General features: G+C 41.4%; 1 protein-coding gene across 2 annotated transcripts in view; it reads right to left on the reverse strand.

Annotated features, from left to right (window-relative positions):
* Window positions 1-14,444, reverse strand: part of JAG2 (jagged canonical Notch ligand 2) — an 86,456-nt gene that overhangs the window by 9,187 nt on the left and 62,825 nt on the right. For both annotated transcript variants that reach the window (XM_035104733.3, XM_035104725.3), the window contains 9 exons: window positions 13,741-13,914; window positions 10,359-10,509; window positions 9,703-9,867; window positions 8,597-8,710; window positions 7,245-7,358; window positions 6,523-6,636; window positions 5,605-5,721; window positions 3,454-3,481; window positions 171-256 (listed from right to left, as the gene is read on the reverse strand). In XM_035104733.3, the coding sequence (XP_034960624.1) occupies window positions 171-256; window positions 3,454-3,481; window positions 5,605-5,721; window positions 6,523-6,636; window positions 7,245-7,358; window positions 8,597-8,710; window positions 9,703-9,867; window positions 10,359-10,509; window positions 13,741-13,914 (1,063 nt within the window). The remainder of the gene's footprint in view (window positions 1-170; window positions 257-3,453; window positions 3,482-5,604; window positions 5,722-6,522; window positions 6,637-7,244; window positions 7,359-8,596; window positions 8,711-9,702; window positions 9,868-10,358; window positions 10,510-13,740; window positions 13,915-14,444) is intronic.

Here is a 14,444-nt window from a genome sequence, read left to right on the forward strand (position 1 = left end):
CTTAACAAGGTAAGGATCAGCATCTATGAATAATTCAGTTAGCTTCTGCTTCATTATTTGGGATACAGATGACGAAAGCTTAATGCATGGAAACTCAAAGGATACAATGCAACAAAGAGTTCAGGTCAATGGCACGACCTCCTCGGTCGTTTCCTTACACAGGTACTTACTAATTCTGCAATCTGGACCAGCAAACCCAGGTGCACATTCACAACGGAACCAATTCACGCCATCAACACAGATGCCTCCATTGTAGCTGTAAAAATAATAAACCTATCATTGCAATGAAGGCTGTCAGGGTAGTTTCACAAGCTGAGAGATAAGGAACCTTTGGGTTCGTGCACATAATAGCCTGTTCAAATGCAAATTTCTTTTATTTGTATCAACAGGCATTGTCTCACTATTGAGTCATGCAGGATTCAAGATGCTTAGTTAATTCATAATATATGCTCATTTAATAAACCATCTGCATTGTCTTAACTTCTCCAATTAAACATTGTTAATTAAATAATCAGTGGCACAGAGGAGAGGTCTATTCCCATTAAGAGAAGCAGCATATTAAAGGATGGCATTGAATAAGTTTTAATTCAAATCCCGTATTTTCTAATAAAATGGAGAGAAAGACAAGAGACTATGGGACAGACATGCTTTAGAAGAATACAAGGAGCAATATAGAATAATTTTTAGACCAATTACTGTTTAAGCGAAGACACAGATTTAGAAATGTGTACTCATTCAAAAGCTAACTTGACGTATTAAAATCCACTTGCTTTCATTACATTTAGTAAAGGTAAAGGGACCCCTGACAGTTGAGTCCAGTCGCGAACGACTCTGGAGTTGCGGCACTCATCTCGCTTTACAGGCCGAGGGAGCCGGCGTTTGTCTGCTTCTGCAGACAGTTTTTCCGGGTCATGTGGCCAGCATGACCAAGCCGCTTCTGGAGAAGGCAGAGCATCACATGGAAACACTGTTTACCTTCCTGCCGGAGCGGTACCTATTTATCTACTTACACTTTGACGTGCTTTCGAACTGCTAGGTTGGCAGGAGCAGGGACCGAGCCACAGGAGCTCACCCTGTTGCGGGGCCTCGAACCGCCAACCTTCTGATCGGCAAGTCCAAGAGGCTCAGTGGTTTAAACCACAGCGCCACCCGCATCCCACATTTAGATTACTGCATTGAAAAAGGTTGTCATGTTCCAAGTTCTTATGACTGCAGAGCTTCTGAATGCAGTTATAGCAAATTCCAGAAACTGTACAACCATCACGGGCCGGGAACAAGACTGGGAAGCTTTGCAACATGTAGACAAAGTCCAGCAAAGTCTGAATTATTATACACAGGGCAGGAGTACTGAAAGACAAAGAGGCACTGGAGAACTGTGCTGTTCAATAAGCAGATAGCAATCAGCTTTCTTGAGATTGTGGAAGGAACAATGTACTTAAAAAAAAAAGACAGGGTACGGACTATAAAGAAGGGATAGAAATTATTTCTCTGAATAAATTGAAGGCTGCTTTACACGTCACAAGGGGAAAGCATGTGTTGCCTTTGCATCCTCAACATGCATCCTTTTGGTAATGTTTGGAAAGAGTGGAGACGCAAACACATCAAAACTTCACATATGAAGTGAGCACTGGCCAGTTGTGGCTCACTCCCAGGAACATTCCCTAGATGTCTGTACTGTTTCGCTTCAAGACGAGCGTGACGGAGATATGAGGACAACACTCTGTGGAAACGGGACCTGTATTCCCCTGCTATGGATGGACACAGGGACAAAATCTGTGTCAGTCTGCCTCATAATGGGATGGGACTAAAGTCTCTTCTATTTTATTTTCAGGTGTGCTTTTGAGGACAAATCCATATAAATCCCTAAAACGGTGCACAGATTTTAAAAAATGTACAAATTAAGAAAAAGATTACGAGGTGCCTGCCCATATTTTGTTGTTTTTAATAACATAATTTGGCCAGCCTAAGGTAAACTAGTGACAGTGTGAGGCTCCTATTGCTTCACATATTGATATCAATATAGCAAGTCCTCCGAGGAGAGAAGTTCTGACGATGCGCCATGGCTCTCAGGAGAAATTTTATGTGCATTTTACATCCAATTCCCCCTTATAGAGTCTCAGGAGAAATTGAACATTAAGTTACCTGAGACCAACAGCATATTGTCACGACCAACTACTCCCAGGTGGGCTTTCTACATTGATTTCAAAGTGAGAGGTGAGAGGAGCCCCGTGTGCTAGCTAACCACCCGTAGGCAGTTGAAATTACCTTTTTAAAAAACAGCGAAAGCTGGTGACAGACAAGCAGCTGTCAGACCACCTCATGTGCAAATCTGCAGGAGGCTAGGAATCTGACAAGTGTGGGTTTCAGAGTAAGCACCTGCCCTAATTGGTCTGGGCAGATCGGGTAGGGTGTGTCCACTTTGGAGATACAACTTTCTGGATTCTCTCCTCATCCCTAACATGTGTGAGGCAGCTTTTAAGAGGATGGGCAGGGGGTTCTTCACACTTAAGGGTCAACTAGCCACTCATATATGCTGCTGGGAAGTACTGCTGATTTGGTCAGACTGGATACCTAGCCTTTGAGACTGCCTCCGGAGCAAGCAGCTTTCTACCCTTATCTGAAATGGTTTGAACTATTTTTTGAAGCCAGATACAGTCAAACCTCATGTTGCATCCGCTGCGGGTTGCGTATTTTCAAGATAAGAACGCAGCAAACGCAGAAGTGTTTACTTCCGGGTTTCACCGCGCGTGCATGCACAGAAGCGTTCTGTGCGCTTCGTGTATGCACAGAAGCGCCACTCTAGTTACGCCACCCCAGAACGGATTGAGTCCATAACTAGAGGTACCACTGTATGTCTAAGATCTTCTGTCTGTAGCACACTGTCTCATTGATGACAATTATGGGTATGCATGTATGTAAACCTTTACAACTTGGCTTCTAAAAATGTGGGGCAGAACAACGTTCAACTAGATGGCAGAGGTCCTTTTCAGTCCTTCAAGTGCAAGGATTTAGTAAAAATGGGCACAAGAGTCTTTCGTATACACTGTGTCCTCAAATGCTCAATTATAAAACCATTGGTATTATTTTCATGTCAATATTCATTACGGTTAACTTATGCGCTTTCTGCTTTGTTACTGTCTTCCCACTTTAAACTCCTACTCTTGACACAAATGCCAATTACCTATAACTAAATGAGCCTAATCGCTTTAGTGGGATTTTTCAATTTTTATTTTTTTAGGCTAATTTCATAGAACTTTTCAAACTACAAATCTCATATTACCACTACAGAGCAGAAACCAGGCTCCATAGGAACATTAGCAAAAAAATACAGGAAGTTCATTGGAAAGACCAGCACAATAGTTTAGAGTATAGGGCTTAAGTAGCCTTGATTCACAGGATTGTTCACATTCATTCACTAGGACATTTTGAAAAAGAATGATCATGAGTACTTACCATGGATGTGGATTGCAGTCGTTAATATCTGAACAGAGAAAATTAAACTGAATCAGTGCATTGAATTATGTACACAGTATAAAAACTGCACCTTGATCTAGCAGGTCTACGGTATGTACACAAAGTTTTCTTACATGCCACCCATATTAATTTATTGGCTTATTTAGAAACTATACAGTTTTAAAACAGAATCCCTGTAATGTAATGTAATAAAATAAATATTTATTTTATTCATTTATTCATTCATTCATTTCTACCCTGCCCATCTGACTGGGTTTCCCCAGCCACTCTGGGCGGCTTTCAACAGAACATTAAAAACAGAATAAAACTTCAAACATTAAAAATGTTAAACAGTGATTTGTTAAAAGTAAAACTAAACTCAGAAGTCTTCCTCTCATATGTAGGAGGAGAAGATGGACTATACAGGAGGAAAATGGGAGAGCATGCAACTCCAAGGTTTTGCTTGGGCTCCTAGAAGCTTGCTGAGTACCACTAAACCATGGTTTTCTGTTGTGTGTGACCAATGTCATTACATGTGCTCTCATGACATGACATCGCTATGGAAATGTCACATGACTGTTGCAGGTATAGGTGGCACACAAACATCAGTTACCAACCTCAAAAATGACACATTTTAGACAGTAAAGGCACCACTTTAACTCTTAAATGTGGCTATCAGCAATACAGGAGAACTGTATTGTAAGGCCCATCAAAATATAATGAGGGAAAACAAATGTACTTTTAAGAGGAGGCATGGGACCTCTGAATTCGTTTCTCAAGATATGCTGAGCAAGTACCAGCTTTTATATCATTTCCCACTATATAAGGCTATGTGTGTAAACCACACCTTGTAGAAGTAATCTGGGCTGGATCACACATTTAGAACTTTGGGCTTGTAATTTGTGTAATGACCACTTAACACAAGACAATATTTGAATTAAGGATTCCTTTCCTTGCTTTCAACTAGATTCCATCTCCCATTGACCTTTCGACTGCACAGCTAAATTCCAGATTGAAGTGTGTTCAATCTTCCTCTCCTATCTAATCAACTTGCAAAGTGCGTAAGGAAACAGTTTATATGGCTCTAGAATAGCTGATGAATGAAGAATAGCAAGAAGTCATTTCCAGGTACCTTACATGGAGCCACTACCAGAACAGCCTCCCTTCCTCTCCTAGCCAGCTGCTTTAGGTATAAATAAATGGTAGCTCCATGCACTATAAACAGTGGCGAGGGCTAACAACTTAACCAAGACAGAGGCAATTAAATGTAATTTCAATGCAGGGTTGAAGTTTTTAACTAGGTATAACTTTTTGTGCATGTTCCGACTTGAGCCACAAACTCAAACTGTGCCACACCTAAGCAAATCAGCATATTGGCATGCTAGTTAAAATCTCCCAAGGTAGTACTAAGGAAAATATTCCGACATGATTTATATAGTTCAGTCTCAAAAGCTGGTGATATGCAGGACTCCCAATCATAAGAAATAATGACCTTTCTGGATATTTTGATATTTGTTATATAGCTGGATATTTTGAATTATTATTATTATTATTATTATTATTATTAGTAGTAGTAGTAGTAGTAGTAGTAGTAGTATACTGCCCTTCATTCAAAGATCACAGGGCAGTTCACAACATAAAAATACAAAGTAAGAACACACATAACAAAACAAAAACACAAACCAAATAGCCCCCTTCCCCCAAAAACCCGACATTTAAAAGGCCAGAGAATCAGCCCAAGGCCTGGTTATAGAGAAATGCTTTCGCTTGGTGCCTAAAAATATGCACCAAAAGCTACCAGGCGAGCCTCCCTGGGGAGAGCATTCCACAAACGTGGAGCCACCACAGAAAAGGCTGGTTGTCATGTTGTCATCCTCCGGACCTCTCATAGAGGAAGTATACAAAGGGACTCAGATGATTATTGCAGGGTCCAGGTTGGTCATGAGGGGGGAGGAGGTCCTTGAGATACTGCAGTCCATTTAGGGCTTTATATGTAAAAGCCACTCACTCGCTGGATCGTCACCTTGTTGTGGTGAGTGGGCTTGCATGTTCCCGTGATCCTTGTGAGTGAAGCTGTCGGGAATTGGGCCAAAATCGTAATCTACAGCCATTAGAAGTGTCAGTCTTGACACAAAAGAGGAAAACACTTACTCTGTGTGCACGTACGCCCTTCCCAACCTTCTTTACAAATGCAAGAAAAGGAATCTCCACTGCCAACACAGGTTCCACCATTTAAACAAGGGTTAGGAAGGCAGCTGCTGTTCTTAGCTTTAATGTTAAAAAGAAAGAAAGATAGGAAATTAAAAATATGAAAGCGTTCAGCCAAAAGTCCTAGTACTGCATCAATCTTATGAAACGTATTTTAATCCCACCTTTTAGTTTTGAGACCCCAGTGCTGATTACAACAGCAATCGATACAATAGTCAATAACCTAACACTACAATTGTCAGCAAAAGCCTGCCAAAATGAAATGAGCTTTTGTAGGTTATTTAAAAGCCAGTATCAAAAAAAGGCAGGCGAGCCTCCTTTGGGGAGAATTCTGTAGTCTGGGCACTGCCCTCCTTGGCACCAACAAACCAGACTTCTGACTGCAAGCATGTGTGTGCTATGTTTCAGTTCAACCCCCTGCAATGGAAGAATATGTAGCTATCCCTTATGGCCATTGAACCTACAACCTTATATACTGTATTCTAAATGTGTCAAAGATAGCTTGATGTTGCCAAAATATATTTTTACCCATATCTGTTCAGAGAAATGACGGTTCCTCCCACAGCTCTGGCTTCAAAATAGTTCTAGAGTAGCCAACTTGAAGAAAACCATTCCTACTTCTTCTGCTGTGCAGTTATAGTCAAAACCCTCTGTGATTTTTGTGACGGAAGAGAGCTCGCTAAGCAAAAGCAAGACTAGTAAAGGCTTCCCCTTTTACTATTATGCACTTAACCATGTTTTCCCCTGGTCACTAATGAGATTGGGGAAGGGGGGGAAGCACAGGCTGTATATACTTAGCTTCCTGAGCAAAGCAGACGTACATCCAATCTGAATATATTACTGAGCAGATTAAGCACTTACCAATGTTGCAAGTGCTTCCTTTCCATTCCGGAGGACAAGAGCACCGAAAAGTATCCCCGTCATCGTAACACGTTCCTCCATTTGTGCAAGTATTCGCGTCACACTGGTACTCACCTAAAAAGCCATGAAAACAAATTTAAGCAGCTGATCGCATGTCTAAGTTTTTGTTTCGTTTTTTGCTTTAGGAACCAGAGACGAATGTTTTGTTAGAGTCAGAGACACTACTATGGAATCGTAAAAGCCAAAATGTTTAGAGCATTGGAACAACTCGGGGTTTTTTTAGGATAGCAGGGGGCTAACAAACCTAAATGAGTGTTTATATATATATATATATATATATATATATATATATATATATATATGAACGATTCACTCATCCGTGGAAATAATTGCTCCAAAAGACAGTTTGAAATTAGTTTTAATTTCATAAAATTATGCCATAAGCATTGGGCAGAGGTGCAGTTTTCATTTTGATATGACAGGATTCCAAACTTTCTTTCTCCAGCTTCAATATAGTGTGCCAATTTTTTTTTTACTTAGTGGTTTCATTTCATTTGTGGAAAAGCAGACAGTGATTGGACTTGTTTGTACATGACTCTCTTCATCAAATCCCTTTCTGCAGTTCTTTAGAGTCCCTTCAAAGCTACTTCAGTTACTATACAATACTTTCCTCTTTTAACTTCTGGGTTTGAGCTGAACCATACCATCTAAAACACACTTACTTGAATGGCATGTTTTGCCTTTCCAGCCACTTGTACATTCACAATAGAAGTCATTCTCTAAATCAATGCAGCGACCTCCATTGTGACATGGATTTGGCAAGCAGTCATTGAAATCTAAAAAATTCCAAGGTAAGAAAGACTTTAGCAAAAGAGGCAGAAATTAATTTTTGAAAAGAATACCAAGAGAGATGACTATCTCAGTACTGTAACCTGGCTTGTGCAGGAGCAATTAGAAACTGTTTTCAGTATTAAATGACCTAACAAGCCAATATGAGATAATAGAATCATAGAACTGCAGAGTTGGACGGGGCCATGAGGGTCATCTGGCCCAAACCCCTGCAATCCAGGAACCATTTGCCCAATGTGGGGCTTGAACCCACAACCTTGAGATTAAGACTATCAGTATTTTTTATAGTACTATATTTTAATCAGAAGGCAAATCCTACTTTAAACAGTAGACTAGGCTCTTTCGACTCCTGGGCACCAAACCAGAAAGTCTTTTGAACCAAACCACCATTTGAAATCTCAGCACCTTACATCACCCCCCTTTCCCAACCCTGCTAATTCTATGGGAGGACCACAGCTCAGCAAGACAAGTGTTCGCGTCACACCCAGAACCCCTGCCCTTTCCAGTTAAAGCATCTCATGCTGCAGAGCTGGAAAAGGAAACTCTGCCCGACACAGTAGACAGGCAATGCCAGTCAGCAGCCAACACAGGGCAACTGTGGAACTGTTGGTCAGATGAAAAACTAGTTTTCCTGAGTTTAAGGTTATAATCTTAATTTTATTTTCCTGAAACAAGCTCCAATAAACCTCTGAGTAAAACGGGGGCTGCAAGTGAGGGTCAGTCTCCTGGTTAGGCATCGACAAGGTTGTCAGTTTTGGCTTCTCAATATTTCTCACTTTTCCAATCTTAAATTCAGTTCTCCAGTCAACATTCATCAGCATTTTAGTGTGCCTTTTGCCTACTGTACACATTTTTATATTTAATGTTCCCTGATATACACATTTTGCAAGCAATTAATCCTAATGCATTTTTGTTATTTTCACCCACATATTTTTTAAATTTATTTTTACTATAAACAAAATTTACACACCACTTGTTTGTAGTAAAATATATGCATTTTATGCACCTGCCCTAAACTATGAGTTTTTGTACAGATTATCTGATTGCAGAACTGCAGTGTGTAAAATGTGGAGAAGTGTGAATTCTGAAGGAGAGCTGTACTTCAGCTTGCATTTTTAGGACATGTGAATTAAGTAGATTTGCATTAAAATGTGAACCAAAACAAAATTCTCCCTCATCCCTACTCATGACTACTTCTGCTATTTAAACATTTAGTTGTACTTACTTATATCGCAGAGTTTTCCTTCCCAGCCTGTCTGGCAGAAACACCGGAAACCGTTAACTTCATCTATGCAAGTCCCACCATTTTTGCATGGATTTCCAAGGCAGTCATTGATATCTAAGGAAGACAATGCACAATCACCACTGGAAACATTTTATTTGTTGTGACAAGCCACCACAAGAGTGTTCATCTATTGAGGAAAGTCATGTCTGCTCCAGCTGGAAAAGGTGTGTCAGCTTGTAGAACAGAGATGGGAATACCTTTTAAGCACCAGGAGCTCAACTGGAAGAAAGGTGTGAAGTCGTGGATCAGGGGGCAAAGCACAGAATTAAAGGAAAAGGATGCTTCTGCACACATGTTCAGTCCAGAAATTTTTCAGTGCCACAACTAACCTCCAAGTTCTGTCACACAAAATTCCAGCCCTTGGTTATCCCCTCTCCACACTTTCTGTTTCAGCTGGTTTTGGGGGAGTTGCTATTTTCAAACATTTGAAAGCTGGAAACCCTTGCTAGTCTACTACAAATCTCCCCAAGATCTTCCTGTAGATCGCGGCGGGCGGGCGGAGCTGCATGGCCGGAGCTGCGCGGGCGGGTGCAGCACACACCCCCGGCGGGCAGGCGCCCTGGCGCCACCCAGCCTGGCCGTAGGGCCGGCCCTGGTAACAGGCGACTGTTTTGCTGGGAACTGTTGATTTGGTACCCAGGCATGTTTTAAAGAAATAGAAACAAGCACCCAGCAAACCATGACGTTCGACTAATTATCCAATCAGTCTTCAAGAATTCAGGAGGAAGTAGCTGCTATTTAGTATTTGCACTGCAATGATGTTTGTCTGTGGTATGACACCTGCCTTTTCCCTGTTTATAGAAATGGTCTGCCATGCTCAAGCTTTGAATCTTGAACCAATGACCTAGGAATGAAATGCTTTAAATCCCATTAGGAGCCTAAGCTCTCACGCTAAATGGTTTCAAAACAAATGTGTTTCTAATGCTGTACACCACCCTGAGATATTTTGATAAAGGGTGACATATAAATTGAAATAACAGCAGCAGCAACAACAACAACAATGTACATGCCGGCTTATTTAATACCCCCCCCCCCCGGTCACTTACTTTCATGACAGTATGTCCCAGTAAAGCCCTTCTCGCAGGCACAAGTAAAATTGCCTCCTGGTTGACTGACACATTGTCCATGGGGTCCACATACATTGGAGGAAATTAATCGGACGCCTTTCCGGGTAGCATTTGTGAAGACCTCTATTGTACAGCTGTCTATTACTAAGAATAAGACATATGGCTTTTAGGTAACACAAAACAAATCCTGCAAACAGTTCACCTTCCAATTCAGCTTCATCACTACTGCACAGCATTTCATTAAATCAAGTCTTCCTAACATTTAGTAGGCATATTTAGAATGCTCCATAAGAAACTTCATTCACAAGCAGATTAGAGAGCTGGGCCTAAAAGGGTACATTAAAAGAAGGCAATGTTTTCCCCCTTTCATTTAATTTTCCATAGGAAGGAAGGCACATTCTAGTTTTTGTACCTTGTTCAATTTTCCTTCCTAGAGTGTTTTAGTTTCACTGCTAAAATCAAAATGTATTGCTTGCTTTTACATTTTTAAGCTTCCAAGACTTGTCACACTAATTAAGGGGGGGGGAAAGCAATTTAACCAAAGGCCACCTTTCCTGCAAATGTCCATTTTTATATGGCTTCTGCGGTAGGAACTTAGCTACTACCAAGCAAACAGGTTTACAGGACAAATATACCTTTACACGAATTATTTTTGCAGTGATCCTTAAGGTGAGAGCAGTTCTTTCCATCATAGTCATCAGAGCAAGCACAATAATAGTCTTCTCTCAGATCATAACATTTAGCTCCATTCTGGCAAGGGCTAGGCTTGCAGAGATCAGTATCAAGCTGCAAAAGGTTTAAGACAACATGGGTTAAAGTATGCCAACACATAACGTTGCATGTTAAAATTGTTGCAGTTACTTCAGTCTTTACAAATTGGTTGCACACACTTATAAGGGATGTAGCTTTCCAGTAACAAAAGCATTTTCCAGTCCAAAACAAGTTTTGTTTACACCAGAAGCATAAACTACGGAGTGTCACTTCTGCTAAGACGAGAGGGTGCATTGCTACGTTAAGACTTCTTTAAATTTTTCAGTTCAGTTTATTTTATCCTACTCAGTATGTTTTTTAGCCCATTCTATTAATCCACTTGCCTACTTTGAAACCCTTGATATATTCTTTTCTGCATCAGGCCAGGTCTTTCTGGAAGTTTCCAACAAATAAGGGAGCTTTCTCTCCACACAAGTGCTTTTATGGGCTTCTTGATTTGTGTACATAAGTGGTTCATTTTTCAAGCCACGTGTGAAACTTACAAAGGTTTCCTGTTCATCTGGCCCCCTCTAGCAAAACGGATAGCAAAGGTCATGGGCAGGTGGAGTAGCAATGAAGAAAGATGGGAATGTGTAAGACTCACTACACCAGGCAAGGCAATCTGTTTCCACCTAAAGGCGGTCACTACAGTGCAAACTGAAGACACCACATTTAGCCCCTCTCCACAGGATGACAAAAACATGAGGAAAAGTGACCTTGAGTCTCATTAACTAAGTAAGTGAACAGAGCCAATAACTAAGAAAAGATATATTATGAAAGTAGATATTCCTCCCTTTCTCTCATCATTCTGCATCTCTCCCCACTCTGTGCACTTGAAAACATGGGATCTGCACCATTAAAGAGCTATAGTAGATGTCACCCTGCCAGGGCCGGATTTAGGTTTGATGAGGCCCTAAGCTACTGAAGGTAATGGGGTCCTTTGTAAGTCCAGCTGTCCTTTGTCAACAACAAATTGTTGCTGTTTCTTGCATTGAATATATGCTATATGGTAATTTATAAACCTAATAAGTATCTAAAGCCATTTGCACATAACAAAATATGTATTTTATCAAAGTAATTGTTGAACTGAAATACAAGTAAGAAGTATATAGGGAGCAGGCTAGCAGGCGAGGTCCATGATTTACATCATAGGAGCCTACACAACACAAAGCTCTGTTGCTGTATGTAGGTTTTATTTTATTTGTTTTTTATCTTATGTTTTGGAAATGTACATCAAGTTTTTTCCCCTTTACATTTTTGGGGGGTCCCCAAGAGAATGGGGCCCTAAGCTATAGCTTGTTTAGCTTATACATAAATCCGGCACTGCACCCTGCCCTAACACACATATGCTGTTCAACCACAGCTCTCTGCACTGCTGTTTTCAGTTCCCTGTCCTTTTCCCAACCATGCAGGTATTTGTTCTGACTCCCCCAATTCTCTGCTTATTTTCCCTCTTTCTTTTCTGTTTTCCAGCAGCAGCAGCAGACAAGCCTCTCTCTCTCGATAAGTTCATACACTGAAGGTATCTTAGCAGGGCCGTCTGAAGCATGTCGGGCGCCCTGCCGCCGTGGTGCGGAGATCGCTCCAGCGGCGCCCCCGCCCCGCCCCTTGCCGCGGCAGGTGGCCGGGCACGGCGGGCAGCGCGGCGCCCGCCTGCCGGCCCAGTGCCCTGGTGCCCCGCGCCACCCAGCCTACCCCTAGAGCTGGGCCTGTGTCTTAGATACAGTTGGGCTGCTTAGTATGCCTGGATATTAGCTGGGATACTGGTTGGATCTAGTAGGGTGGAAAAAGTGGAGCACAAACTTTTATATTTCTCAGTCCTCACTTCTGATGGACTTTGGCAGCCCTCACATATTCCCACGAAGAGCTGGGGAACAGCTGCAAACTATGGCGTTTTCCAAAAAGACCAGAATGGTGCTGCAGAGTACTATGGCTGCATCCCTCCAGTATCTATCTACCCCCATCTCCACATGTTTAAAAAACAAGACACCTGAAAGGTGACCCTATATTTCATGTACTGCCCACTTTGAACCTTACAGCAAACTTCAGGCAACTGAAGGTACAGTGTCTATCTATCAAATGAGCTTAGAGCAGTGTCCATGGTTCTCCCCCCTGTATTATGCAAAATGCAATAGATAGGGATTACATGTATCGTTTCCAAATAATCTCTCAATAAATTTGTTTTCTGGGTTGGCATCTTCTCTGCAAAGTGGGAAAATGTTTGAAAAGCATGTGCTGACACAGCCGTTGGAGAATTTAGCAGGGGATTCAGATTGTAGGAGAGGGAAAAAGGCTCGCTCTTCTAATTCTGTGTGTACATTTAAGCAAGGTGGTTTAAAGCTGATTTGTTACTATTATGGTGATGAAAAGGGACAAACTTAAACAAGCCTTGTATCATGTAAGCATTTACAAAGACAAATCCTTTTAAGGAAATTATTAATCTTAATGCAGTATTCTTGTACCACTTGCATTTACTTTAAGCACCACCTACCTGTCAGCAAGGCACACATAGAAAAAGCATGGTGCCTATCTGATAAAGCTCCTAGATCTGAAATTTGGGGGAAAACTTTCAATGAAATATACAATTCTATTATTCTATGTCCACCTGAAAAGTCCTTTTGCAGACAGTGGAAGTTGTCCCTGACCTGCTCTTGATTCAGAACTATCTTTCTCAGAGCTATCACATGTCATTTTTGGAATACGAAAGAGGGGAAATTCAACACTCCCTAGTGTGGAATATTGCAAGGGCATTTGTATCCTTTTAATGAAAAATTTATTTTCCTGCAGCGAAACCCAGACACGGAGCAGTTAGTTATTCCCTTAGGATATGATGAGCTACACTATTTATCTCTGGAACATAGCACAATAGAATAAACTTGTCCAAACACATTAGAAAATTCACACAGCAGTATGAATGCACACGTTGGCCACGTTAAATTTGGAATCTGATTTCTTGCCCGTTTGAAAGTTTAGCATTTATGAATGCGGCATGCACATAGTGTAAAAATCAGACCCCTATAAAAAAGCCTCACATTGATATTTTCAGTAACTAATAGGTGCTTATTCCAAATATATTATGACCTTAAATACTATAGCTACTGGGATCTTACTGCAGAAGTTTGTCTGTTTACACGGGACAGTAAAGTGAACAGCTGAGTGGCAATTATCTAATTATACAGCCCTGGGTCACTCGGGCTTAAATTATAACAGGACTCTTTCCAGAATTCAACCCATCAGAGCTATTAAGAAGGGCAAGGGATCCTTCACCTCACAGAGTTCTCCCGAGAAGCCTTGAGGACAGAGACAGCGGAATCCATTGACCAGGTTCTCACAACGCCCTGCATTTTGACATGGGTTGCTCATGCATTCATCAACTTCTGTTTCGCAGTTCTTTCCTATGAAACCAGGAGGGCACATGCAGTGGTAACCATTCACGACATCCTACGGCAAACGAAAGATCGAAAGGAGAGCGCTTATGTCAGAAGGTACTGGGAACAGACTTTCATATCATTTTCTTCAAATAAAATCAAACTAGAATCTCAGAGAGAGGCAAGATTAATCTGGATTAACAACAAAGTTATGCTTTAGTACAGAACGAGTGGCTACTGAGCCCATTCTCCTATAGTTTTTAATCTCTTTTCTTTCTCCTTGGCGATCACTCGTAGCCGAGTAAAATTGTCTTCCATGAATACGGTGCTAACAGTGAGTCTGTAAGTGACTGTGGAGGCTAATTCTGGATCCACACATCCTTCCACAGTGGGGACATTGGTTCCCGGGCGGGAGTGGATCACGGTGTGGATTTGTCAGACATGCCTTCCTCTTAGCACGTTTCTTCCTTTTGTCCTGAGTTTGTGCTTCGTCAAAAGTCCATGACGCCTTTGGTAGAGGCTATTCTCCAATAGAGATTTAATCTAGACCCATGGGGTCTACCTGCTTCCTTTGAGCCTGCTGGAGGTTCACTTCTCCACACT

The sequence above is a fragment of the Zootoca vivipara genome, chromosome 1, assembly GCF_965207765.1.
Source record: "Zootoca vivipara chromosome 1, rZooViv2.hap1.1, whole genome shotgun sequence".
Taxonomy (NCBI): Eukaryota; Metazoa; Chordata; class Lepidosauria; order Squamata; family Lacertidae; genus Zootoca; species Zootoca vivipara.